This window comes from Armigeres subalbatus, chromosome 3 (assembly GCF_024139115.2).
Source record: "Armigeres subalbatus isolate Guangzhou_Male chromosome 3, GZ_Asu_2, whole genome shotgun sequence".
Classification (NCBI taxonomy): Eukaryota; Metazoa; Arthropoda; class Insecta; order Diptera; family Culicidae; genus Armigeres; species Armigeres subalbatus.
In genome coordinates, this window is record NC_085141.1 from 18681210 (window position 1) to 18708939 (window position 27730).

Below are 27730 nucleotides of genomic sequence, written 5' to 3' on the forward strand. Positions count from 1 at the left end.
ACTGACAAACGCGACAATTCCCAAGCCTGGCTGCGGATTTCTCAAAGGGTATTCATTTTTACTAGCGTTTCCTGTCATTCAGTCTATGTCCACCCATTTGAACAAGATTTTGAATCGTTTTAGATTTCTATTTATTCCTAAGCACCTTGCATTGTTTGATCATATTATTCTCTTATATATCAGTGCTCTGCTGTTGGGTTTAAAAATGTTTTGTAGTGACTCTTCGTTGAGTCCTAGGATCTACCAGCCTGCTTATCTTTTCTACAGTACCTTTATACTGCCGCTAACCGCAAGTCGAGCACATCTGAACTTTTGGCAATTTTGAGTAATTATCATATTTCACTTTATTTTCACATATACTATGCGTTAGGCTATTCTATTCGAGAAGTTTGTTCTAGAAAGGTGAAAAAAAAATACCAAGCCAAATTGTCCCATATGGAAAAGTAATCGCAAGTTTGTCACATCGAGTCACTTCGTAGAATGGCATACAAATTGATCATATTTGTTCAATACATGTGCTCAGAACACCTCTCAAATACAAAAACAAATCATTTCGAAAGAAAAATACGGAAGAAAATTGTGTAAACATTTGTAATTTTAGTTTATGTTGTGGTTGGAAGTTAGGTTGAATTTAAGATTGATACATAAAGGAATATACTTTGCATCAGTAAATTCCAATATAACGTTTAACACGTTGCACTTGCACAATCGTGGGTCACACACACAAATATGAGTCATTTCCATTTAATCAACATGCAAATTTGATTGACTAATTATTGTTACAAAGTGACCCATATATGTTGGGTCAGTGTAGCAAAAGTTTTTTGGAATATGTCTTATAGTTTATGATAATAGATCGCAGCAAGCCATGCGCGCGGATGGTTGCTTTCAAATTTGCTGTCACGTTTTTGTTCGTTTCCGCAAGAAATAGATTCGGCTGATGTATATTTTTGCATATGTAATAGAAGAAACAAGTTTAAGTTATCTGAAGTTTGAGATTTACGAGTTTGGTGACAAGTGTATTCTTATTAGAGTGCGCGACATCGTTTGTGTAGTTTGTATACGCGTATATGCTTGGTGAAAATATGTTTGAATGTATAATAATACCAGGAAAATATGGATCATTAACGAATTGCTCGGATTAGCGCTGGAAGAGTAGTGATTTTCGTGGACACTAGTTGTGGTCCTTTCTTCCTCAGTTCATTTATACGGCATTTAATCAATTTGGTGAGATTGTTTCAATTAGTTTTTATATGATTCCAAAACTAAATACGCGCTGGATTTAAAAATCCGGAAGTTTGTTTATGGATCCATTATCCAATTGATAATGGTAGCATAAACAGGCGGGGCTTATTGCAAGTGAAAGTGACCTCGGACTGGACGTGAGTTACCAGGCAGTCTGAAATGGGTTACTGGAGCTGCAGTAGAGCTAACACCTTCTAACTCCCGGGCTAAAGCTGACTTTATTAAAAACAGCTTTCTTCCATAATACCACTGCCAGACAGTGGGGGTTAGATTGAAGATACACACACACATGTCTTATAGTTTATGATAATAAAGATTTTTTAAAATGACTTCCCATTTTACTTAATAAACAACGAACTTACTATTGAGAAATAATGAGAATAAGGCGTAATCAACCTATTTCCGAATGTTATTCATATGAGTCGCGATGCTATCCTTCAAAATTACAAGCGGGGTTGCTCGGTGAGCGCATTTTTCAAATCTGAGAATGATTTTATCAACATATTCATCAGCTAATAGAATCATTTACAATAAAATTGCCACTATTTGTATATTGTAGCAGGGTTCCCAATGAGTGCAAAAACCAATGATAGTCATGCTTACAGACCCGTCCACGTGCCAAAACATGGGTGGGGATAGGAACAAAATGACGAGTAGCAGAAATGACGTAGCGGGATTCTTAAGAAGCATGAGATACATCATGCAAGCTATGAACCAGAGAAATTCAAAGCCACTAATTCTCGGGTACTTATTCAAAAGGACGTATGTGATGTTGTAAACAAAGATTCAAACATCGATTTCTCCTATCTGATAGCACTCCCACGCTGACCATCACCACAGACAAGTAGGGGAAGCCTTTGGCTACCTGTTGGTGTTGTTGGTTTGAATCTTTGTTTACTAAATCACATACGTCCTTTTGAATAAGTACCCGAGAATTATGCCTGTAACGGACTACCATCACGATATCACGAAAATCTGCGATGTGGGCTTTCAAAGCATCCAAGAGTTCCAAAATGTTCAGATTGCATGCTTCACCATGTTTGTTGTTAGAGCATTACCGCCGTCGGGGGTGACAATGGGTCTGGGGGGTGAGAATGGATCATCGTTCTCACTGACAGCCTAGAGGTCGGATAACAAAATCTTTCAAAAAGGTCTCTTATATTTTAGTTTCCTTGCCCTCAGATACATTCAATCTATACTACATGCATTCTAAGTATTTGAAACAGTGACCCAATCTCACCCCCATTTGACCCATTGTCACCCCCGGCGGCGGTATTTTAGTTTTTTTTTTTTCAAATTTGAGTTTTGCTTGACGGATGTGACTGACTTGCGGTAACTTTTCTCATTGAGATGAAAAGTAATCGCAAGTAAGCACATTGCAATTTCCAACACGGCAAGTGAGTTTTCCACTTTGTAGCCACTATGATCCATTAAATATTCAAACAATCTTTGGTGTGTGACGTTTAGAGATGATCAAAATTACTTATAAAAAATTTTTGACGAGAAAAATTACAAAAACTTTGCAAGCAGTTTTCTTATTTCCACGTTTTTCCAGATGTGCTCGACTTGCGGTTAGTGGCAGTATAGCTCCTAGCCATATGTTAAGGACAAGCATCCCGGAATAATTAAAAACGAAATTCACTCGCGTTTTCAAGGGCACCCCATTTAAAACGAAAGCCACGCACAATTGTCATTTTTATTATTCCTCGCATGCTGCGGGGTGCAAACGCAAGTGCATTCAGTTGTGGATGAGAAAAACAGACTAAGCGTAAAAAAATCACGAGAATTATATTTACGAAAAAAGCAAACTAAGTAGGGGAAGAGGCACCGTTGGTGCGTTGTTTCCTAACTGCTGTCGACTTAGAGGCGTTTTGCCGAAATATCACCAATTTTTTTAAATGGAGATTTTTTCAATATGACTGAGATTTTTTTCTAGTTTCAATATGGTATCAGCTAGCTATATTGTTTAACTGTTGCATGAGGCAAAAACAGCCATGAAAATCGTTATAGCTAAGGCATAAAAGCAATCTATGCTTAACTAGGGCATATTGCCCTTCCTTCCCCTACTAACACTACCGCCAATGTCTTCTGGACCTTTGTAAAGTTCTTGATTCATGTGTTTGCGCCATAAACCATTTTCTAACTTCCCACAGAATTAATAAAAATTTATAAAATTTGAATTTATAAAAATTAGTCTTATACTTTTCTTAGCTTCCACGTTTTATCTGCAAGAATTAAGTTTTAAGGTTGCCCCAAACACAAGTGACGTGACTGCCGTCGTTATTGATATGAAAGCGTAGATGGAACATTGCATCCCGGGCAGAAGCCATGAACAGAATAACAAAACATGATATGGACTTGATTGACATAAGAGATAAAAGAACAGGCAACAATATCAAAAATTTGCACCGAAATATCATTTAAATATCAAGATATGCTATGGATAAGAACAAACTAATGGCACTTGATATCGATCACTTATTACAAATAACATATCTTGATATCCTTATGATATTTTAGTGCAAAATATTGATATTGTCGTCTGATCTTTTATCTCTTATATCAATCATGTCCATATCTCATTTTGCTATCTTATCAACATTTGATATTATTGAGCTATTTTCGTCTACTCGGGATGCAGCCACCCAGCGATAGAGTCTAGTAGTGAAAACGCTTAAGTTGTAACCGTTCGGTTCCAATTTGAACTTGTTAGCTCCACCACAAGTGATTTTCCGTCATTCTCCCTCCCGATACGACCATTCCAAAAGTTACTCCTCGGAACTGTCACACTCATTGGTCAATGATCATCTCACGAGTGAGTGCGTTCCACTTTCACTTTCATACCAAGTGTGACCAGATGCGATAGACCTTCGAGTAGTTTGAGTTTGGGCAAAATACACACAGCCCTGTTCCATTTGAGCTTGCCCATGAGGGGTGCTAAATGCAACAGGATGGTCAAACATAAAAACATGAATCATAATTTATGTTCAAAAGGGCTATATAAGAAGCGAAAAAAAAGGGTTCTCTATTTTTAAGCCAGTGATTCTTGGAAGAAGTTTTAGTGCGCGCATGTTTAATTTGTAAAAGGATCTGTTAAATGTTTGTCGTTGAAATCAGTCATGTTAAATGTAAAATAGTACGGTTGGTGTTAATTAACGTTAAAATACCACTCAAACCACAAGAACAAGAACAAAGAACGACAGTGACAAACAAATTAAAAACCAAATCAGAAAAAAGTCCACGCCAAAGGGACCTTTTTCTTTTGTACCTTTTTTTCCAAAGTCTCGAGAGAGCAGTGCCAACGAGGTGATTTCCGGAAAGATTTGGCGAGTGCCCGTTGGCTTCGATAAAGCAGCGTCATCGCTGGCCGAAGTGTAGCCACCATCTTCCAACATCGATACGGAAAAGCCACGTCATCAATCTCGCAGTGCCACACTCGTCCCGTCCGGGGAATGATTTCCGGACTGAATCGGCTCAGCAAACAATACCAAGCCGGCCAGATCAAGCCTGATCGCCCACATCTCCACCAGAAAACATCGAATCCTACAAAGCGCAAGTACCTCCAAATGTGACGTCACAAATAAATTGTTAAAATTGTAAACCTCAGGTGTAGCCATTCAGTAGAAATAGCAGCCCTAAATTTTAAGGTCTTTCACCATTTTTTTGTGTCGTCCAAAGTGAATACAAACAGGTGTAGCAGTATGCCAATTTCACGATTCAGCCATCTTGGATTTTTACAAAAGGACCACCAAGTCTCGTCATTCTTGGATAACTGCATGTTTAGATACACCCCCCCCTTTCTACATCAATTTTGCAGCTTTGCCCATCCTACCGCATCAGACATCTTTTATGAACAGCTCTGTTCTCTCTGGAAAGAACCGAATAATCCGCACCTAGAGGGGTGATTAAAGTAGCGTTACAACCTGGTAGAATACCTCCCGTGAGCTAGCGAGTTTCAAAGTTTGGGGTAGTCTTTAATACAGAGCGAATTTCGTTTCTATCAGCATGTTGCAGAACCAAAGCTGGGGCCTCATTGCGCATCTCCTTTCGTTTCGTATAACTGTTTGCATAGTTTGTTCGTTTCGAGTCGAGGTGCGCAATGCCACCCCTGGTTACGTAAGCGATTGAAGACAGGACAGCGCAGCAGTATGTCTTTTCTCTTCACAGAAAACGTTATTGTCACATGTCACAAACGTTGCAAAGCAAACAAATACTTCAGCAATTTTAAATACATTCCCATCAAACCCAAACTCAGAACTAACATCACTACCTTTACCTCTACCCGCAACCATGTACATTGTCTTGGTAGAGTTAATGTTTAAATCTATCGTCATAGTCTTTCTCTTTAGTGGCGTTCAAGCCTCTCCCAGTTCAACCCTGCGATCGATTCCAATCAAAAATCATAAATTGATAAAGTCATTGAAATGGTTGAATTTCATGTAACGAAATTTTGTCGTTTGTTAAGTAAAGCTGCCATGTGATTGTGGTTGGTTAAATTTATTAGCAAAAAATTAAAAAATATGTCTGAAGTGAAACTGATATTACATAGCGATATTTGTGTAATTTTTTCCGCAGTATCCCTCCCATCTGATTATGTAAGCTATAGGCATTCACACTAATAATTAGCCACTTACTGCTTCGTACCAAGAACGAAACGAGCTCCGCAACGTGTGTCGGCCAGGCCAGGGCACTGGTTGTAGATGAAAACGCACACGTTCCGAACGGCATCAGTTTCACCTTTCGCCAGAAGGTACAAAGTTTATCAATAAATAACCAAAGTGTCGCTATCAATTTCGTTCATATGAATTCGGCGAATGGTGCCGCATATTGATGTGATGGCCCGCTTGCCGTGTGCTGCTTCACACACACCGGAACCGGAATACGTACTCCGGAAACGCAACGGAAAAGTTATGATCGAATGGATTTTCTTTTGTTCGATTAGATTTGTTTTGCGCGTTCGAGATGATTGAGTTTGAGTTGCCAACAGGAAGCCAAGTCGAATAATTCAAGCATTTTCGACGCGAGCCCCTCCCTTCAGTAGCGTTTTGACACATTTCTAATTCGAATGGATGAATAAGTGGCATCATTAGTCAAAGGGTAAAGTTGTGGAAAATGAGAATGGAATGATTTAATCAGATTTTACACCTGAGGCATCTCAACGGAAGACAAATCGTTTGCCAGTCATTATGATGGGAGCAGTTTTTCACGAAAAGAGAATAATTATTATTATTGCGAATGTTACTCGAGAGTGTCTCATTTAATGGTAATGTCACACCATCTTACACGTTTGGATAATTTAGGGGAGAATTTGGATGCTGAATAAAATTTGGGGTTTATACTTTGCGAGAAATGGATTTGCCTGTGATCTATGTGTGGTCACTGCAGTATTTTCTATTATTGATCTGTTGTATTTTCCCTAGATCAAGAAATGCCGATAACCTAAACATAATATGACACCCATGTAAGGTAATTTAAAGTTTCAAATTTTCTTACAGCAATATAAACCTGTGTACCGGTGCCGCAGCGAGTCATCAAACGGTTGGGTGTCGCTCCATATTCAATTACGCAATTTATTCTGCGATAAAACACCGTCATCAAACGAACGTTTTTAAGACACGCACTCACTTCTCATAATGTTCTGATGGTTCTATATCGCACCTTGCCACCAGATTTTGGGCGTACGCACGTAGGAGTTGTTCTACAGTTACGCATCTTATGAGCCATTTTCGTTCCTTAACGAGTAATTACCGCACCATCAGCGTCCCAAAGCCGCTGCATGATTCAGCTTACTGTTTATCACTCTTTTCGTTGGCATCGCTTACCCAAAGTGGGATGTTGTCGTTTCGTGCTTTCTAACCCCATTTGGCATTCTCACGGTTTCTAACAGCGATGCTTCAAAGCCGAGCTACTATTGTTGCCTTGGTGTAGATTGTGCATAGCACAACGTATTTCTTGCTTAGGAATATTTTGTAGGTCGGACGAGAATTAAACCTACTGTTCCTTTTACAAAACACAGTTCAAAGAATAACCGAAAACTGATTATTAATTCAGCACTTTGCTTCATTTTACTCTGGTCACCCCCGAAACGCTCTGCACTTTTAATAAGATGAATAATGGAAAAATGGTCTGTGGAACTACGACTTACCGTACAAATGCCCTCGATCGGTCCCATCTTGACCGTTGCTGCTGCTGCTACTGCTACTACCACTTGTCGCACTACTGCTCCCTGTCCCATGTTCTGCGGTGCCTCTACGCTGCGGCACCGGTTCGGCCACCGCCCACACTAGCCGACCGTTGCACATCAGGACCAGGGAAACCACCATCGTCAGTGTCCGCCACCACCACCAGCACCAAGGGGATGTCCTTTGTGATTTGAGCCGGGCCGTGATTACGAATGAGTTCATTTTTTTTCTAGTTTCACAGCTCGCTTCCCGTTATAGGTGGTGTTTGAAGATTCGAATTCGCCGTATGTTTTAATTTGATTCTGCTGCTTCTGTTTTATGCACGAGCGGCCGTCCTTCGCGTGATTGGGGTTATTCTCTAAGGATATACGATAGAAGATTTTATGGGCTGTAACTGGGGCGAGTAGTCGCAAATTGTCGGAGGATGACGCGTCGCAAAGAATATCAACTCTTTAGAAAGTATAACACGCCCCTGTTTGAATTGCAGAGTACTAAAATTTACTGATTCAAAATCAACTGGCTTCCTTAAATATGAATAGAATATGGCCATACAGGAAAGTATTACGAGGGAACCTTCAAAAACAGCTCATATGAAACAAGAAAACCGACAGTATGATCAAACTGAAATTAATCAAAAGTTTGACAAATTAGGTGCAAACGCCGAGTGAAACTCGCACGGGAAGTCCGGAACCTGGCAGGACAGGGAAAAAGAGAAGCAGGCAGATCAGCATAATTCGGCTTCGGCCGAAAGTGCCAGCACCTAGCGATCTCAAGGTAGGCAGGCCTCTCTATCACCACGATACAGATCTAACCTCAAATGTTTCGCAGATCAGACAAAAGCCAGAGGTGAATCGCGTAGAAGAGCACCACGATTTCGGTCGGCAGAAACCGTCTACGGTTTGAGCAGTCAGTCAGGATACAGACAGGACGAAAGCACCCCATGGGGGGGGGGGAGTGGTGTGGACGCCCCATGTAGCCGCTTCCGAATGCGAACAAGGGCACCGTGAGTACGGAGAAGAAATCGTGAGTAAGAAAGCTGAGGTGTTTTGTAAAGTAGGAAGATAGAGAAAGAGGAATGAAAGGGAAAGAAGATAAGATGACTAGGAGGTAGGAAGTAACAGAGGAAAATGGGTGCATTACCCTAAATACATGTATTAAATTGAGATTTGTGGTTCTTTGATTTGTGTTGGTACTTTGGTCTAATTGCTTCTTTTGTCCGCTTTGGTAGTTCTGCTCTACCCGCTACCGGAAGTACGCAATAAATTATGCATGCAATTGTTATTAAACTACAAACTATCATATATTTCATGAATTCTAATGAAAAGAGCATACTTATACTTTTTGAAAGAGACGTGTTATACCATTCATCCTCTAGTTTGAGTGATGAGATACGTTGATCAAATACGACTTGTCAGATCACAACATCGGAACTACTAACGCTTAACTGAAACGAAAAATGGAACACGGGAATTTGACGTTTAAATTAATGGACAAAAGCTTTTATGAGGACTAGTTGGCTAGAAAAAATAAAAAATGATTCCGAAGTCATGTACGGACAACTAAACAAACAGACGGTGCAAGTAGACTAAACATACAGCGACAAACAACAAAAATATTCCCCATAGGAAATTTGGCCAAATAGGTTGTTTAGCTGAATACGACATTTGGCAGAATAGGCCATTTGACCGATTAGGACATTTGGCTGAAAACGACATTTAGACATTTGGCCGAATAGAACATTTGGCCGAAAAGGACATTTAGCCGAATAGAACATTTGATCGAATAGGTCATTTGGCCGAATAGGACATTAAACCGAACAGAACATTTGGCTGAATAGGTCATTTGGCAGAATAGAACATTTGGCCGAATAGAACATTTGGCTGAATAGGACATTTAGTCGAATAGGACATTTGGCTGAATAGAACATTTGGTCGAATAGAACATTTGGCCGAATAGGAAATTTGGCCAAATAGGTAGTTTAGCTGAATACGACATTTGACCGAATAGATCATTAGGCCTCACAAGACATTTGGCTTAATAGGCCACTTGGCCGAATAGAACATTCAGCTGAATAGGAAATTTTAGTCCAATAGGACATTAAACCGAACAGAACATTTGGCTGAATTGGCCATTTGGCAGAATAGAACATTTGGCCGGATAGAACATTGGGCTGAATAGGACATTTTGCTGAATAGGACATTTGACCGAATAGAACATTTGGCTGAATAGGCCATTTGGCAGAATAGAACATTTGGCCGAATAGAACATTTGGCTGAATAGGACATTTAGTCGAATAGGACATTTGGCTGAATAGAACATTTGACCGAATAGGACATTTGGCCGAAAAGGACATTAAACCGAACAGAACATTTGGCTGAATAGGCCATTTGGCAGAATAGAACATTTGGCTGAATAGAACATTTGGTCGAATAGAACATTTGGCCGAATAGGAAATTTGGCCAAATAGGTAGTTTAGCTGAATACGATATTTGACCGAATAGATCATTAGGCCTTACAAGACATTTGGCTAAATTGGCCATTTGGCCGAATAGAACATTCAGCTGAATAGGAAATTTAAGCCGAATAGGACATTAAACCGAACAGAACATTTGGCTGAATAGGCCATTTGGCAGAATAGAACATTTGGCCGAATAGAACATTTGGCTGAATAGGCCATTTAGTCGAATAGCACATTTGGCTGAATAGAACATTTGGTCGAATAGAACATTTGGCCGAATAGGAAATTTGGCCAAATAGGTAGTTCAGCTGAATACGACATTTGACCAAGTAGATCATTAGGCCTTACAAAACATTTGGCTAAATAGACCATTTGGCCGAATAGAACATTCAGCTGAATAGGAAATTTTAGTCGAATAGGACATTAAACCGAACAGAACTTTTGGCTGAATAGGCCATTTGGCAGAATAGAACATTTGACCGGATAGAACATTGGGCTGAATAGGACATTTTGCTGAATAGGACATTTGACCGAATAGGACATTTGGCCGAAAAGGACATTAAACCGAAAAGAACATTTGGCTGAATAGGCGATTTGGCAGAATAGAACATTTGGCCGAATAGAACATTTGGCTGAATAGGACATTTAGTCGAATAGGACATTTGGCTGAATAGAACATTTGGTCGAATAGGCCATTTGGCCGAATAGGAAATTTGGCCAAATAGGTAGTTTAGCTGATCACGACATTTAGCCGAATAGATCATTAGGCCTAACAGGACATTTGGATGAATAGGCCATTTGGCCGAATAGGACATTTGGCCGAAAAGTATATTTAGCCAAATAGGTCAATAAACCGAATAGAAAATTCGGCTGAATAGAACATTTAGTCGAATAGAACATTTGGCCGAATAGAACATTTGGCCGAATAGAACATTTAGCCGAAAAGGACGTTTGACCTAATAGGACATTTGGCCAAATAGGACATTTGTCCGAATAGGACATTTTACCGGATATTAAATTTGATCGAACATGTCGTTTGGCTGAATAGTTTGGCTGGATAGGACATTTGGCCGAAAGGAGCATTCAACTGAATAGGACATTTGGTCGAATAAGTTATTTAGCTGAATAGATCATTTGGTCATTTGAAAAGTGAAACGCCTCACTTCTCACTACTTATTTCCCACTTCTCACTGTGAAAAGTTAGTAGTGCGAAGTTGGTAATGAGACGTATCACTACTCACATCTCACTTCTTTTTCACAGTGAGAAATGAGGAGTGAGAAGTGAGATGTCTCACATCTCACTCCTCATTTCTCACTTTAAAAAGTGAGAACTTTGAAGTGAGTAGTGAGGCGTCTCACTACCCACTTCACACTTCTCACTTTACACAGTGAGAAGTGAGAAATAAGTAATGAGAAGTGAGACGTTTTACTTCTCACTCCTCATTTCTTACTTTTCACTGTAACACTAAACACTTTCACACTAAAGTGAGTAGTACAAAGTGAGAAGTGACACTTCTTACTACTCATTTCTCACTTCTCTCATTTCTTCTTTTCTCATTTCTCACTGCGTAAAATGAGAAGAGCAATGTGAAAAAAGAGACGCTTCACTACTCACACTTCTCACCACTTCTAACATCTTATTTTTTACTTTCCACAGTGAGATGTGAGACGCCAAATGACACATTCGGAAAATGACTTATTTGGCCAAATGACATTTTCGGCTATATGACCTTTTCAGCCAAATGACCTATTCCGCCAAATGACCTTTTCGGCCAAATGGCTATTCAGCTAAATGGCTATTCGGCAAAATGGTCTATTCGGCAAAATGGTCTATTCGGCCAAATGGCCTATTTGGCCAAATGACTTCCCGGCCAAATGTCCTTATCGGCCAACTGGCCTATTAGGCTAAATGACCTATTCGGCTATATGACGTATTCGGCCGAAAGAGTTATTCGGCCAAACAACCTTCCCTGTGGCAGAAAACGATGGCGGTATGATGACGAACCAGGAAACACGCGCGGAGGACATACGTTTTCCAAATCCGAATCTCCAGTAAATCCAAGAGGAGTTTGGCAGAAATTACCCACAAGCGACTTCAAAGCCGCATTTGATACAATCGAATAAAACCAGCTAATGCTCGAATATGGATTCCGGATAAACTGATACTTGATTAAGGCGACGATGGATCGGGTGATGTGTGTAATTCAAATATCAGGGGCATTCTCGAGTCCTTTTGAAACTCTCACAGGGTTACGGCAAGATTTTTTGTCTTTATTTGAGAGGTTCTCAGCCCTAGACTGGCTCACCTCTAAAGCTGATAATCTTTCATGCCTGCTATTCAACATCGCTTTGGAGGAAGTAATACGAAGGGCATGGGTTGACACGAGTGGTACGATTTTCAAGAAGTCCATTCAGCTTTTCGATTTCGCCGACGACATTGATATCGCGGCGTGTGACTTTGAGAAGGTGAAAGGGAAGCAAAGCGGATCGGACTAATCATCAATACGTCGAAGACGAAGTACATGATAAGCAGAGGCTCCAGAGAGATCAATGTAAGCCATCCACCGCGAGTTTGTATCGGTGGTGACGAAATTGAGATGGTTGAAGAGTTCGTGTACTTTGGCTCACTGGTGACTGCCGATCACGATACCAGCAGAGAAATTCGGAGAAGCATCGTGGCTAGAAATCTTACGTACTTTGGACTCCGTAAGACGCTCCAATCGAATAGAGTTTGTGCCGTGCCAAACTAACTATTTACAAAACGCTTATTAGACCGGTAGCAAATATTATACTTTAAAATCTTTGCCGGTAGAAGGCCAAAGTGCACTTGGAGTTTTCCAAAGGAATGGTGGGGTGCAGATAGCAGACGATACACGGATGAAGCAAATGACCTACGAGTTGCATCAGCTGTTGGGAGAACCATCCATCGTTATCACCGCGAAAAACGGACGGCTGCGGTGAGTCGGCCACGTATCTAGAATGTCGGATAGTAATTCGTTGAAAATGGTTTTCGACAACGATCCGACGGGCACAAGAAGGCGAGGTGCGCAGCGGGCAAGATGGAGCAATAAAGTGAAACACGATTTACGGACCCTCGGCAGACTACGTGGTTGGCGACGTGCAGCCATAGACCGAGCTGAATTGAGAAGACTGCACAGGTTAGTCCGGCCTTGGTCTGAGTAAATAAATAATAATCCAGGCAAAGGTTGTCGACTGTTGTTCAAAAGTGAGAATGTCCTAGATCCATTAATGTTTCGAGTCGTCACTTTTCAGTGCAGCGTAGGAACTGGCGGAATCAGTCAGGACTAGGACCAGTTTGTTTGAGAAAGTTGTAGCGGCAATGAACAGAGCTGCAATAAATAAACATCCGCGTTGTCCCTCCTTTTAAAACACCTCGCAATGGAGCAGTTTATGTGGAATGAGGTGAAGTGCTAAGCTCCTGACACCGTGCCAGTGTACCCTACATACTGGGGAGAGACTAATGCCAGCCACCATGTGCAGGATCCGATCTCCTTGAACAAGGAGATGGATCGAGTAGTTCGTGATAGGGCGGAAGCATTTGCGGTGGCTTTTGGGCAAATAGCCGTCTGCGAACGATGGAAAAATGGGAGGAAACTTGGTTCGACGCAGGCAGCCTTAGTGACAAGAAGCCTGGAAGCTATGCGGAGGTACTGGTACCGAACGTACTGGTTGAAGACTGGGGAGAGTATGTTGGCAAGCTCCCGACATGCTACACAAGCCAACTTCAGTCCATACAGCAGTCTGATGTCAATTAAACGCTTGGCTGATGCCATACCGAGTGGCCCTGTTATTTGTCCTATGCGATCTTTTTAAGGTTTTACAACGGTTAATCCTCGATCTGCAGCCGGCTTTGCCGCTTGGAAATGAGGGACGAAGGATTGCAGTCCTCGGTCGATGGAGACTCCGAGGACCTTGATGAGTTTCCGGTTTGAAAATCGGCTATCTAGGGCCGTATAGACATTACACACATGCTCGCCGACACTTTTCCCTGCCGACTAACGAGGCTCGCCGATAAACTGCACTGATCGCTATTCGGGTTGGGATACCCAGAAGTGTATCCAATGACAACGAGCAGGATGCCGACCGCGTATATGAAGAAAGAGATGCTTTTTGGATGCCGTTGAAGCCCTCTTTCATGGCAATCAAAAACAGGGTCTCCTTTGGGTTGGTCCTGAAGACGAAATAGCCGGAAACGTGGAAGGACCAGCGCGCTGCAGCGGGAGAGGAAGTTGTGAGCAAAAGTTAGTATGTTACCAGTGAAACGCCAGTCCTAAGAAGCTGCTTGCTTAGTGATGTCCAAGTGTGGTTAAATGCCTTCGAAATATTCAGAGAAACGAGATCGACGTGTTTCCATTGGTCGAAGGCGCTTTGGAGTATGTCTTCAAATCCGACGAAGTTCGTACTGGCTCCATAACCCGGGCGAAAGGCGTGTTGGCAAAAACCAAATCTTTCGTCAGCCTCAAGTTTTTCACGCAGCCTTCGGTTGATCAACCTCTCTACGATTTTTGAGGTCGGCGAGATGGGCCTATAAGCAGCGGTGTCTTGGGAGAAGATACTGTTTTCAGGGGCCGAAATGATTTACCAGATCAAGGATTTTTTTTAAGCAGGGGACGATTTTTCAGCATTGCATACCATATTCCATTCGGACCAGAAAACTTCCGCCAAACTACCTGTTCGGTCGAATGATTTCCATTGCCAAATTTTTTTTAGGTCATATGACTCATTCGAAAAACAATATTTGCAGTCATCTGACCTGTTCGGCAAAAATACATTTCCGACCAAATGACTAGTTCGACAGAACGACATTTTCGGCCATATGTTCCTTTCGACCATATGGGTTTCGGTGTAATGGGTTTTATTTGGTTATTTTTATTTTCATCGTCATCCTAAATCAGTTATTTTTAAAGGCATATGTTATTTGACGAAACCTACTAAACATCAAAACCGAAACTGTTTGAAACATTAAATGCACATTTTAAAATACTTTTACTCCTAGATGAGTATTAAGTTGCAGGGAGAAATTGTTTGTGGATCTAACGATTGTACTCAAAAAAAGAAAGATAAAGAAGTGTTCCATATTCCGTTTCGTCAGCCGGCAGAAACTGCACCACAACTAATATCGCATACCCTTAGCTTTGCTTCTACTCCGAAGGTCGCGATTGCCGTGATAGATGCGACCTCGTTTAGGATGATGCCGGGGTTTATTCGGGCGCTTGTTTTGCCACGGTGACACGCATTCCGTGTTCTTTTCCGCGTCGATTTATTACCCTCATTAGGGAAACTTTCTTGCGCGAGCGAGTCTCACCTCGGCCAGGACATTTAACCCAAAATGTGAAAACACAGCGATAAAAAATTAGGCGAAATAAGAAGTGGCATTAATAATGATATACACTTTCTTCCCGCTTTACACTCTGTCGCCGTGTCGGAGTAGATGGCGATTGTCGTCGGCTTTCTCGTAGCGGCCAGTTCTTTTTTTCTCCTGCCCTTTTTAAAACTCATTTGTCGAGCAAAACCCGTAGCAGGTCACTACGCCGGAAGATAAAAAATGAGAACAAGAAAACTGTACAGAACTCGGCTCGAAAAATATGGACACAAATAATATAAATCACAATTTCCCCGCAGCTAGACGATGATGTTGGAGGTCACTTGCTTTCTTTGGCCTCGATCCTCGTCGAGTGGTTGGGACTGCCTCAGTGTCTCTTCCGTGGCAACCTAACCGACACTTGATTTTCACTTCCAATCTACACTCCCTGATTGACCCCCCTCCAAGCGCACTTTTCCCTGATTGTGACTAATGGGTGGCAATTCTTTTTCGTTTTTCAAGCCAAGGCTATTTAAGGAGCCTTTTGGGGCTGGATCTTTCCGAGCAAAAGCAGGAAGCTTTTTACGACGCTTAGAGCCGGTTTCACACGTGCACGGCTCGCAGGAAGGGTTCACTGGCACTATTTTTCTTCCGGCGCTCTATCTTCGCCCGAGGACAGTTGGGCTGGGAGACGGTTTAAAATTCACTTAGTGTATTCTCCCCCCCCCACAAACACTTTCGTACTCGCACACACATTTATACACAGATTCCGAGTAGGGATGGCTGGAGTGGATCAGCAGAAAGGTTGACCTGGAACAAGAAGAGATGGAGAGTGGTCAAATAAATTAGCATTAATATATGAGATCGGACCGGATCAGGGTCGGTGAGTGTTTTCTTTGTCTATAGTACCGATCATGAAGCTTTCCGGAAACGATACCTAGTTTGAGAAAATAATTTGCTTTTTTTTTGTTTGGCGGTGAAGGTAAAGGATTTTTAGATAAAAAGGTGAGACCAATTTATTTCATGAGGATTGCTGTAAAATACAAAAACAGTAAAACGATTATTGTTTGTATTCAGGAGTGATTTATTACACTCATTTTGAAGAGAAAAGATGATATTTTTCAATACTTTTCAGTGCGGTATATTTATGAGTTTCGTGGAATGTATAATTATCGGCCATTGAGGAGCATGATAACAGAATGTTGATTATAACGAAGGGGAGCATAAAGCAGACCTGGAAACATTTATCGGTATGCTGAACATACATAAATATATGGTGCTTGAGATGGTTCCAAATGGAAACGACTTTAGTCCTCAGAAGGATGTTGTGAAGATAGCTGGCAAATTTGCCTCGAAACGGCCCTTTAATGAAACTTTCATTGTTTCTTGACAGTCCAGTGTATAATTATGTGAATATTGTCAATTAGAGCAAACAAAATACACAACATGAGCAAGCAGATCTTATTGCAGTGTAATCGTTGGGGACATATTATTCAATCAAATGTTCAAGTGGTCGTAGGGTATCGGAACTAATGACCAATGAAACAATGAATGAATTCAAAGATATAAATTTCCTAAACAAAAATGAAGTTCTAAGTTGACATATGGCGATTCGAATTTTACTTTCCATGAAATTCTACGAATCGCTTAATGATAACCATGTTTAACCCTGTTGAATCAATCAATAACGTCATTGCTTCGTTAGCGAAGGAAAACCTCATTTCTATGAAGGATGCTCCCCTAACCGAACTAGTTGCTTTCAACTTCCAAACCAGCTTTATGTCCGCGAGCACGTAAAACGGTAGAGCTCTTTAAGCTCACTTCTACGAAAGTGGTAAATAATCCCAATTGCTCCAACTTTGCACAATCTATCCATTCTGAATCTTCCAACACGCATTGTGTATCACTTCATAGATTTGTCGGTATCTTTCCAATCTTTGTAGCTCATAACAATCATGAAATTGGAGCTTCCCTTTCCAGAATCCAATTATCCGAACACTACGAGTACCCAATTGAAGCAATTCCCATAGATTCCCCTCCATTTCACCACGTCAGTAGAACAAAGTTTGAACATTATAGTTTGAGCACTGTGATGCAACTCTCGGCTGCGTTGTTGAGCCCTTCCTTCCCGTCTGTCCCACTAACCAGAAACGGAAAAGTCATTGAAAGCACACTTTCATCCAGTGCCGGCTCTTGGTCTTCCGTTTCCAGTTATATTTTTCCTCCTTCCACTGCACCATCGCGAAGGAAAAGTGCACCGGGATGGGGCCCCACCTCCAACGACTGTTACATTAGATCCTTGGGCAGTGTTTTTTAGTTGAAAACAAAGAAAGATGCAGCAGCTCACTTCCGTTGCGCACAGTACACACGTTCGAACATATTTCACTATTAATTGCAGAAAATGCCAATTAAGTTTATCGATTGTTCAATACAATCGAATTAAATCTATCGAATCAGTTTAAAAATGCTCCGATTGTAGCTGTACCGATAAAATTTCAAAATTGATTCCAGAAACTTGATAAGTAGTTGATAGTTTAGTGGGATTCCGCGTTGTTTGGCAATGTATAAATCTGATTTTGTTATTATGTTTCAAAAAAAATATTTAAAAAAAATTGCCAGATAAAATGTTATTTAAAGAAATGGAATAAAGTTCCGCGGAATTTCGAAATAAATTTTTAATTTAATTTTAAATGCGTTGACCCATATTCAACGTGACGTATAACACAGGAACTAGAGAGCTGTTACTCTTTATAAATCGTTAGTTCAAGTAATCAGTTGACAAAATAAATGTGGGGAATTTACGTTGCTCATGAATATTCACTTTATAGAATATGTCCATGTCGAAAAACAGTAATAAAAAAAGTTTTCTTGAAAAAACTGGTTTTAGATACGATTTTTTGAAATTTCATCATAACTCGCTACCGTTAAAAGATAGAGAGTTGGTATATTCTACGAAGTTGTTTGTATTTTCAAGTACTCTTGTAGCGGCTCAATTTTTTTGAACGAAAATGAAAAGTTTTTTGGTAAAATTTTCTTCCGAAGACACCATCTATGTACCGTTTGCACGCAAATAAAAATCGCACGTTTTTGGCTTGCTGCATCCACTGTGGATTCCCAGAACTTCCTATAAATCGATATCATCTGCGAGGGCATAGGGATCCAACTAACCTTCTGTCACAAATAGTTAGATGATCTGGAATACATGAGGGCTAGGAACAAGTTCACTCCAAATTAAAATTTAACTTGGACGCAACCTTGGTAGTAAGTATTAACGTTGATGTAATCTAAAAATTTCTAAATATAAATAAGTATGCTTTTGAGTATGAGGCAATATAACTAACGAACGCATTATTTTCCGCGCTGATGTCTCGTGAATCCCTTTTACATACAAAAAAAAGTTTGAAAAAAATTAGTGGATAAAATTGTCAAAAATCTAAAAAAAAGAAAAGAAATTGATTCAAATTACATTACTTTGTTAAAGGTATTCCTACTTTCGAAATCTCCATGTATATCCAATAGAGTGGGGCACAGTTGTATGGAAAAACGCAAACTTCGTCCGATCAAGTGAGATCAAGGTTTTTCTGAATCGTTTTGGGACCCCAATCAACTGTGCAAAATATGGGCTCGATTGGTAGCTTTCCATTATCATTTTTCACACTCACAGATATTGATGCATCCAAAACGACAATCTTTGCAAAGAAAAAAAAAGAGAGTTAGAGTTACTTGAAAAAACGCATTGAAGATTTAACCAACTATTTAACCATGTTTAACAATGTTGAGTTTTTTTTTTTTTAACTAATTTTATTTGCTAATTATTTAATACATGCATTCATCTCTTAGACTAGGTGTTCCGTGTTTTCTTAACACTATCATCCTTATTTGCTATGTTATATTTTTAGTTATTATTAATACATTTCAATTGCCTCTGGCAGTTAGAATTTTTCCTCTGGTTGAATTGAACCATGTAGGAATTACAATGTTTTCAACTTAAACTAATCGTAACCTATTTTATACTAAGGGTACAAGGAGTTAATCGTTGCAATAAAAGATTGCAACGATTTTTGTCTAAAATTGGAAATTATTTTGTTGGACATTTGTTGCAATGTCTCAATATTAGAAATTCTATGAAGTTCATTGGTACTATACCACGGAGGCAACTTCAGAATCATTTTCAGAATTTTATTTTGAATCCTCTGAAGTGCTTTCTTTCTGGTATTGCAGCAACTAGTCCATATTGGCACAGCATACAACATGGCAGGTCTAAAAATTTGTTTGTAAATCAAAAGTTTGTTCTTAAGACAAAGTTTTGATTTTCTGTTTATAAGTGGATATAGACACTTAATATATTTGTTACATTTGGCTTGAAGGCCTTCAATGTGATTTTTAAAAGTTAATTTTTGATCTAGCAGAAGTCCGAAATATTTAGCTTCGCTAGACCAATTAATTGGAACCCCATTCATAGTAATTGTAATTGTAATTGTAATCAGTAATCAGTGACAATATGTCTGCTAGAAGGTTTCAAATAAGAAGCTCTCGGCTTATGTGGGAAAATTATAAGCTGAGTTTTGGAAGCATTCGGGGAAATTTTCCATTTTTGCAAGTAAGTGGAGAAAACATCCAAACTTTTTTGCAATCTACTACAAATGACACGAAGGCTTCGCCCTTTGGCTGAAAGGCCCGTGTCATCTGCAAACAAAGATTTTTGACACCCTGGTGGTAAATCAGGTAAGTCAGAAGTAAAAATGTTATACAAAATGGGCCCCAGTATGCTGCCTTAGGGAACACCAGCTCTTACAAGTGATCTATCAGATTTAGAATTCTGATAGTTTACCTGCAGTGAGCGATCTGATAAATAATTTTGGATCAGTTTAATAATGTACAGAGGAAAATTAAAATTCATCAATTTTACAATCAAACCTTCATGCCAAACACTGTCAAATATATCAAGAAGAGCAACTCCAGTCGAATATCCTTCAGATTTGTTGAGCCGAATTAAGTTCGTAACTCTTAATAACTGATGAGTGGTTGAATGCCCATGGCGAAAACCAAATTGCTCATCAGCAAAAATAGAATTGTCATTAATATGAACCACATTTTATTTAAAATAATCTTTTCAAACAGTTTGCTTATTGAAGAAAGCAAACTGATTGGGCGATAACTAGAAGCCTCAGCTGGATTTTTGTCCGGCTTCAAAATTGGAACGACTTTGACGTTTTTCCATTTATCTGGAAAGTATGCCAAATGAAAACATTTATTGAATAAATTAACCAAAAAGGATAAAGAGCTCTCAGGAAGTTTTTTGATAAGTATGTAGAAAATACCATCATCACCCATCATATTTTTTAATTTTCTAGTGAAAGGTCTCACTTCATCCAAATTAGTTCCCAACGAAGGGTCAAAAACATTATCTTGGTTGAGAATGTCTTCGAAGCTCCGTGTAACCTGATCCTCGATTGGACTAGTGAGACCTAGACTAAAATTATGGGCACTCTCGAACTGCTGAGCAAGTTTGGAGCATTTTCGCCATTTGTTAATAAAATTTTATTTCCCTATTTAAGCGCTGGAATTGGCTTTTGAGGTTTTTAAGAATTTTGTTAATTTCCAAAAGGGTTTCGAACTGGGATCCAGCCTCGAGACATTATTCTCAAAGTTGGTATTTCTCAGAATAGCGAAACGTTTTTAATTTCATTTTGCAAATCTCGCCAAATAACTTTCAACGCGGGATCGCGAGTTCTTTGGTATTGCCTTCTTCTCACATTTTTAAGACGGATCAGTAGCTGAAGATCGTCGTCAATAATAATGGAGTTGAATTTAACTTCACATTTCGGAATTGCAATGCCTCTGGCTTCGACAATTAAATTTGTCAAAGATACGAGAGCATTATCAATATCACTTTTGGTATCGAGAGGAATATCAACATCAAAATTCCTATCGATATACGTTTTCTCATCCCAATCAGCTCTATGATAATTAAAAGTAGAGCTGATTGGATTATAAATGGCTTCTTGTGAGATTTCAAATGTCACAGGAAGGTGATCAGAGTCAAAGTCAGCATGAGTTACCAATTGGCCACACAGCTGACTTGAATCCGTTAAAACTAAATCAATTGTAGAAGGATTTCGACTGGAAGAAAAACAAATTGGTCCATTGGGATATTGAATAGTATAATATCCCGCAGAACAATCTTCAAATAAAATTTTACCATTGGAATTGCTTTGAGCATTATTCCATGAACGGTGTTTGGCATTGAAGTCACCAATTACGAAGAATTTTGATTTGTTGCGAGTCAGAATTTGAAGATCAGCTTTCAACAAATTCTTTTGCTGCCCATTGCATTGAAAAGGCAAGTAGGCTGCAATGAAGGAAAATTGTCCAAAATTTGTTTCAACAGAAACTCCCAAGGTTTCAAAACTTTGGTTTCAAACGAAGAAAATAATTTATGTTTGATACGTCTATTAATGACAATGGCGACCCCACCACAGGCGCTGTCAAGACGATCATTTCTGTAGATAAAATAGTTTGGATCTCTTTTAATGGAGAGTCCTGGTTTTAAATACGTTTCAGTTATAATGGCAATATGCACATTATGAACTGAAAGGAAGTTGAATAATTCATCTTCCTTACCCTTTAGAGAGCGGGCATTCCAATTTAGAACTTTCACACAATTATTTGGATCCATTGAAACGGAGTCCGATAACAATTTTTGTGTGTACTTTATACCAACCTGAACAGCTTCAGGAATGGTATTTGCTTTGAACATTGCATCAATCATGTGATGTAATTGTTCAGTTAAAAATCAAAATCGGAAGCAGTCATGCTACCTGAATCGCCAACATGACCGTTATTTTCCGTTGGGACATGGGTATAAACCTCATTTTGAGAAGAGAAATTTGGTCTACCAGCAGCGATGTTTGCATACGTAGGTACATTGGAAAAATTGGAATTTACTGAAGTGCTTGCTACCCGTTGACGAGCAGCAAAATTTGTTTGTGAATTGTGGTGGGTATGAATTGCTCGACCGGTAACCGGTTTCGAAATTTGAGCGTTTGAAAATTTCTACCCATCGAATCTGGGATCCGATTGGAATTTCCCGTCATCAATTTTGCACGGGAATTCAAAACTTTTGCGTGAAGGGCATTCCCAGAAATTGGATTTATGATTGCCCCCACAGTTTGCGCACTTAAATTTATTGGAATTTTCTCTCACAGGACATGCGTCCTTGGCGTGAGAGGTTCCACCACAAATCATGCATTTAGCATCCATGTGACAATGTTTGGTTCCATGACCCCACTTTTGGCACTTACGGCACTGGGTAGGGTTTTGGAAATTTCCCCCAGGCCTGCGGAAATGTTCCCATGTAACACGGACATGAGACATAATACAGGCCTTTTCCAAACTTTTCATATTATTTAGTTCACTTTTGTTAAAATGAACTAAATAAAATTCTTGAGAAATGCCCCTCTGGGAAGTACCAGAATGGGATTTCTTTTCATCTTAATTACTTGGACTGGTGAAAATCCAAGTAATTGAGAAATTTCAATTTTAATCTCATCCAGTGATTTGTCATCACTGGGGAGACCTTTCAAGACGACTTTGAACAATCGCTCACTTTTGTCGTCGTATGTAAAGAATATATGGCGCTTCTCAGTTAAATAGTGAAGAAGACGTTTGCGATCGTCAAAGGATCCCGGTAAAACGCGGCAGTCACCCTTCCTGGCAATCTGAAATGAAGGTTACTCAAAATCTCATTCCGAAAGAAGGAAAACTCGGCAACAGATACCACAATTGGCGGAATCCTTTGCTTTTCGCATGAATCGAATCACCTGGACTAGAGGTATATTCGATTTGCTCAATTTCATCATTAATCAAATCGAACTGATTGCTCAGTTCGATTGGAGAAGAATTATTTCCGATATTAGAGTTAGAAGGAATATCTGAATTCTCCAGCTTCCTTCTATTTTTTCCGCGCTTGGGCAGGACGGTCTTGAAACCTTGTTTCTTTGAAGGAAGTGGAGAATTCAGAGACTCCCCCTTCCTCTTGTTTTTGTTAATACTCATTGCTGAGCGTGGAGACGTGACCTTCTAAGAGGTTTTTTCCCAGAACGGTGTCCCTTGTTTTGCAAATCTGATTAAATTGTTGAAAAATTAAATTCAATTAATTATCTTAAAGATAAATCGTCTAGCTCAAACCTTTGTAGGGGTATGTGGCGGGACCATCATCATCATCATCATCATCCCTGCAGGATTACCACCGCTTGTCGGAATTTTACTTCCGCAAACGGGTCCAACGTAAAACGAAGGCACGGGTCCTTGCAAAGATCGTAACGGGATCAGTGGGTACAAATAGCGCTAAGAAGCACCGTTGAAATTAAAATAGCTTCGGGTAGTATTAAAAACTTCCTTCCGCAAAGAGAGAAAGAACCGCACAGCACGAAAGCACGATACGGTCTGCCCAATGTTGAGTTTTCATCTAATTAATTCAAATTATCATTCCTCCCCATTATTACCAGGAAAACTACTATTCTACGAAATATAGTAAGGGGGTGATAATGTCTCTTTCAATAGGTCGAGTTTGCAGAGGAGATAATGCAAATCAACGCGTTTGCCCGGTATAAGGCGAACAGATGAGATGATGTCTTCTTCAGATGAACGCGTTTGCTTGGCACCAGTCACTTTATGCGCTTGCCCGGTATAAGGCGATCAGAGGAGATAATACCTTCTTCAAATTAATCCTTTTTCCCTGTACAGGATATACAGAGGTGAGAGGTTATAATGACTTTTTAAATGAACACGTTTGCCAGGTACACAGAGGAGATAATGCCTTCTTTATGCGTTTGCGTTTTCGTTTGCGTTTTCCCATGGCAAAATTGTCAAAACGCACGCAAACGTATCCATTCTGCTCAGCTCTTTTTTCTACATCCCTCCATCACTCATTTACTCTTAATCGGTACTGCAAAAGATCGTGATTGTCATAAGACAGAGAGCAAAGCGTTTTTTTCTATATCTGGCGAGCAAATGAAAGAATCGTGGGTTCTTTGATCAATTTTGCATGAAAAGCAGTCATGAAAGGATGTTGTGACTTGTTTTAAAATTAAAATGTTTAAATAATTTTAATAGATATATGCAGCGAACAATAACTGGACGATAAATTACTCACTCTTTTATATTCACTCATTCACTCTTACTCATTCACTCTTGCTCACTTTCTCGTCGTTCTTACTCACTCGCTCATTCTTACCACTTACTTACTCTTACTCGCTCACTCACTCACTTTTACTCATGCACTCATTCTTACTCACTTATTCACTCACTTCCACTTACTCACTTACTCACTCACTTACTTTTTTTCTTCTTCCTAAACAATGGAGGGGGAATCTGCTCAACAGACATCCTGGGTTGTCTAAGAAGTGCGGGGTTAGGGACCACCTCCAACACTAAACGAGGGAGGCAGGACTACATCCCCGACCCGTCAAACCGTCGAACATCGTGACTCGCTTTTTTAGAAGAACACCATGGTATCGTGCCAGCGCATTGCCGACTTTCCAGGTGGCCTTACCACGCCCTATGTCCTCGGAAGGTGGGAAGGGTCGACTTCGCGCCTGCTTCCCTCTGCACGACTGGTATCAAGAATGATGATGCCGCGTGCACCCCAAATTGACCTCTCTGCGATAGGGTCTGTTCACAAACACACAGAGGGACTTACCGACGCGGTGCCTACGCCTACCACAGACTTGACGAGGACCACTTGTTCGATAAAAGGATCGAGTTCGACCACAGGGCATGACCACCGTTATGACCCATGAAGCCGACTCCGAACCCTTGGACCACCTCTTGTTTGCGCCTGAACTAGCCATCCTTGAGTCCACGCGCCACCTTCCGTGTAGCTTAGAGACGATTTGGACGATGGCCGATAAAACGGCGTTCCAGCCAACTTCATCTTTACACATCCTGCGAACTAGGTTGTCCGGGGTAGTGTCCAGACCACATGTGGCAAGCATGTGGTCACGCATTGCGCGAAAACGTGGGCACACGAACAACACGTGTTCCGCAGTTTCCTCTAAACCTGCGCACACCAAACACTCGGGCGAGGCCGAGCAAGCCAGCTGCGTTACCTGCACTGTGATTTTGCAGCATGCTTAAACGCCGGGCACATCGAACCCCCCATAGGGTGCTTGCTGTTCACAGCTTTGCTGGAACAAATCAAACAATTGGAAGGGTTTGTGCAGCATTGTGCCTTATGTCCCAATCCGCAGCGTCGACAGACCTTGACAGACAGTCCCATTGCTTGTGCCCCGGTTCCAGGCTTTTGAAGCAAACTTCGGGTTGCTCGTATATGCCCACAGGGCATACCGACCATCCCACCTTGACGCTCCCTAACTTGACTGCCTGGAGGCGTCCGCTGCAGATAGCCGAACCAATGCTACCTGTGTCCCTGCCGGACCTTTCCGTAGCCGAACGCCGTCTCCCCTAGGACTTCCTCCGCCAACTTCTTGTAGGCGGCGCCCTTTTGAGAGACGCCCCGCTTCAGCTCGAGGATCATCTCGCCCATTCGGGTACGTCTTACTCGACGCGCGTCGGGGCCGAGTTCACCAAGCTTGACGTCACTCCTCATCGCCTTCAAGACGTCCGAGTACTTAGCCTCGTCCGTCTTGATGACTAGGGGATCGCCCTTGGAGCGATTGGAGCCTAACCTAGACTTCTTGCTACCCTCATTCGCCTGGGCCTTCTTTTCGGTCCTTGACGTTTTCGGTTTCCTCTTGTTCTTGACCAGGGTCCAGGAGGCGTCATCCCCCTCTATTTCCCTGGTCTGGTGCGGCTGAGAGTTCTCAGCCTGCCGTAACCCCTTACCACCGTCTTTTCTGGGTGGACGGACCTTTCCAGGTCCTTCCTCCCCCGGTTTGGGAGGTACCTGGCCGGCGTTCAGCTTTCCTTGTTCGGGGTAGTAACCCTCTGCGTTTTGGAGCGGCCCCCAGAGAGCTCATCCCCTGCAGACTGTCTCCCCCGTTTTGTGTCTGCTCCGTTGGAGCCCCCGACGTGCCCGCGAATACTTGAGCCTCAGTCTGGGTAGACTTTGGCGCCACCGTCTTCGCTGGCACCCCCCGGTCGATTCGACCTTGCCCGAGTCCGCGAATCCTTGGGACTCAGTCTGGGTAGACCTCGCCTCCACGGATTTCACGGGTTTACACTTGGCCGTCCCGACCGCCCTCTCCAGCTTGGCGTCCAAGATCGACTTTCGAAGTTTCAGCAAGCTCCTCTTGAGGTCCTTACTGATATTATGCTTCGATGACGCAAAGTCGATGATGGCGTACAGCTGTTCCGTCGCCACCTCGAAGGCCGAAAGCCCATCGCGTTTGCGGCTCATCGTCTTCACAAGCCATGGGCCGTCTATAACCTCTACCGGCGTAGCCTGGGAGATGGTTAAGTGACCCACGCTGGCGCTGTGCACCGAGCTGCCGACTATTGCTTCTGGCCTCCTAGGCGGAGATCTGAACAACCCACCTCTAGCGAAGGGGTTGTCGCCTACACTACTACCACTAATTGAAGAATTGACTTGGTTTTCCATTTCGATCCCACGAGTTGCTCGGGAAAGGAGGTCCACCACGCCAGAGCCCAGCATGACGCGGTAAGGGATAATTATTGCGGAGGGTGCCCAGGTACCCCACAGGCTCTGTTAAAGGCCTAGCTCATTATTTCACCCCCCTGGCCAGTTCTTCCCTCATTAGTCATCCATACAAAAATTTGGCGAAAAAATTCAAGAAAATAAAAATTGTTCTCAAACGGCTATTTTTTTGTATAGATTTGACAGATGTAATGGAGGGTTGGCTCTAAAAAAATATTTATTGAGTAGATATCATAGAAAGGAGATCAAGTCTCCCCAATTTTGAAGGTTGCATGCGCTGTCGAATGCCATAGCAAAAAATCGTTCACGAAGCACATCGGAAAATATGCGTATTTTGGAAGAAAAATATTGAAAAGTTCAGAGAGCATTGTCCTGCATTATGAACAGGAGGTCGAGCGTTCAATCCCAGGCTGGTTGTACCTGAATCTTCATAATTTTTGTTTCGTTTTCTACCAAAACACAGGTCTATATTATTCGCTCACTTCCAGTGCTTGAGTTTGAGCTTAATTTACTGCCCGTAGTTTCTACTCTATTATGACCAGATCAGCTGTTCTTGTACAGAGCAGTGTTGGTACATCTCAAAAAATCTCAAAACTCATGGATGATTCAAATCAAGCATGAGTTGAGACGCACCCAACTCAGCATCTAAAAACTCATGGATGAGTTGAATCATCCATTTGAATCATCCTAGGTTTTCTTTTGTTCTCCTTCGTTAAAAATAGTGAATTGACGTTTGTCGCATAAAATATTAGACACTCTTTTATGTATAAGCAATAAATTGCCCCCAAATTATTGTTTTCAAACCAAAATGATTTTTTGGCAAATGAGTGAAATGATGCGTTTTAGCATGAAAAATTCAAGCGTGATGCATTCCTTTAAAATCGCAGACGATTTCGTTCGCA

The 27730-nt window shown here is 41.1% G+C and overlaps 1 protein-coding gene across 1 annotated transcript in view; it reads right to left on the bottom strand.

Moving 5' to 3' along the window:
- Window positions 1-27730, bottom strand: part of LOC134219303 (uncharacterized) — a 621614-nt gene that overhangs the window by 413967 nt on the left and 179917 nt on the right. Inside the window, exons 3-4 of the mRNA XM_062698024.1 lie at window positions 15034-16018; window positions 7391-7785 (exon numbers count right to left, since the gene is read on the bottom strand). Coding sequence (XP_062554008.1) covers window positions 7391-7649 — 259 coding nt within the window. The 5' untranslated portion in view covers window positions 7650-7785; window positions 15034-16018. The remainder of the gene's footprint in view (window positions 1-7390; window positions 7786-15033; window positions 16019-27730) is intronic.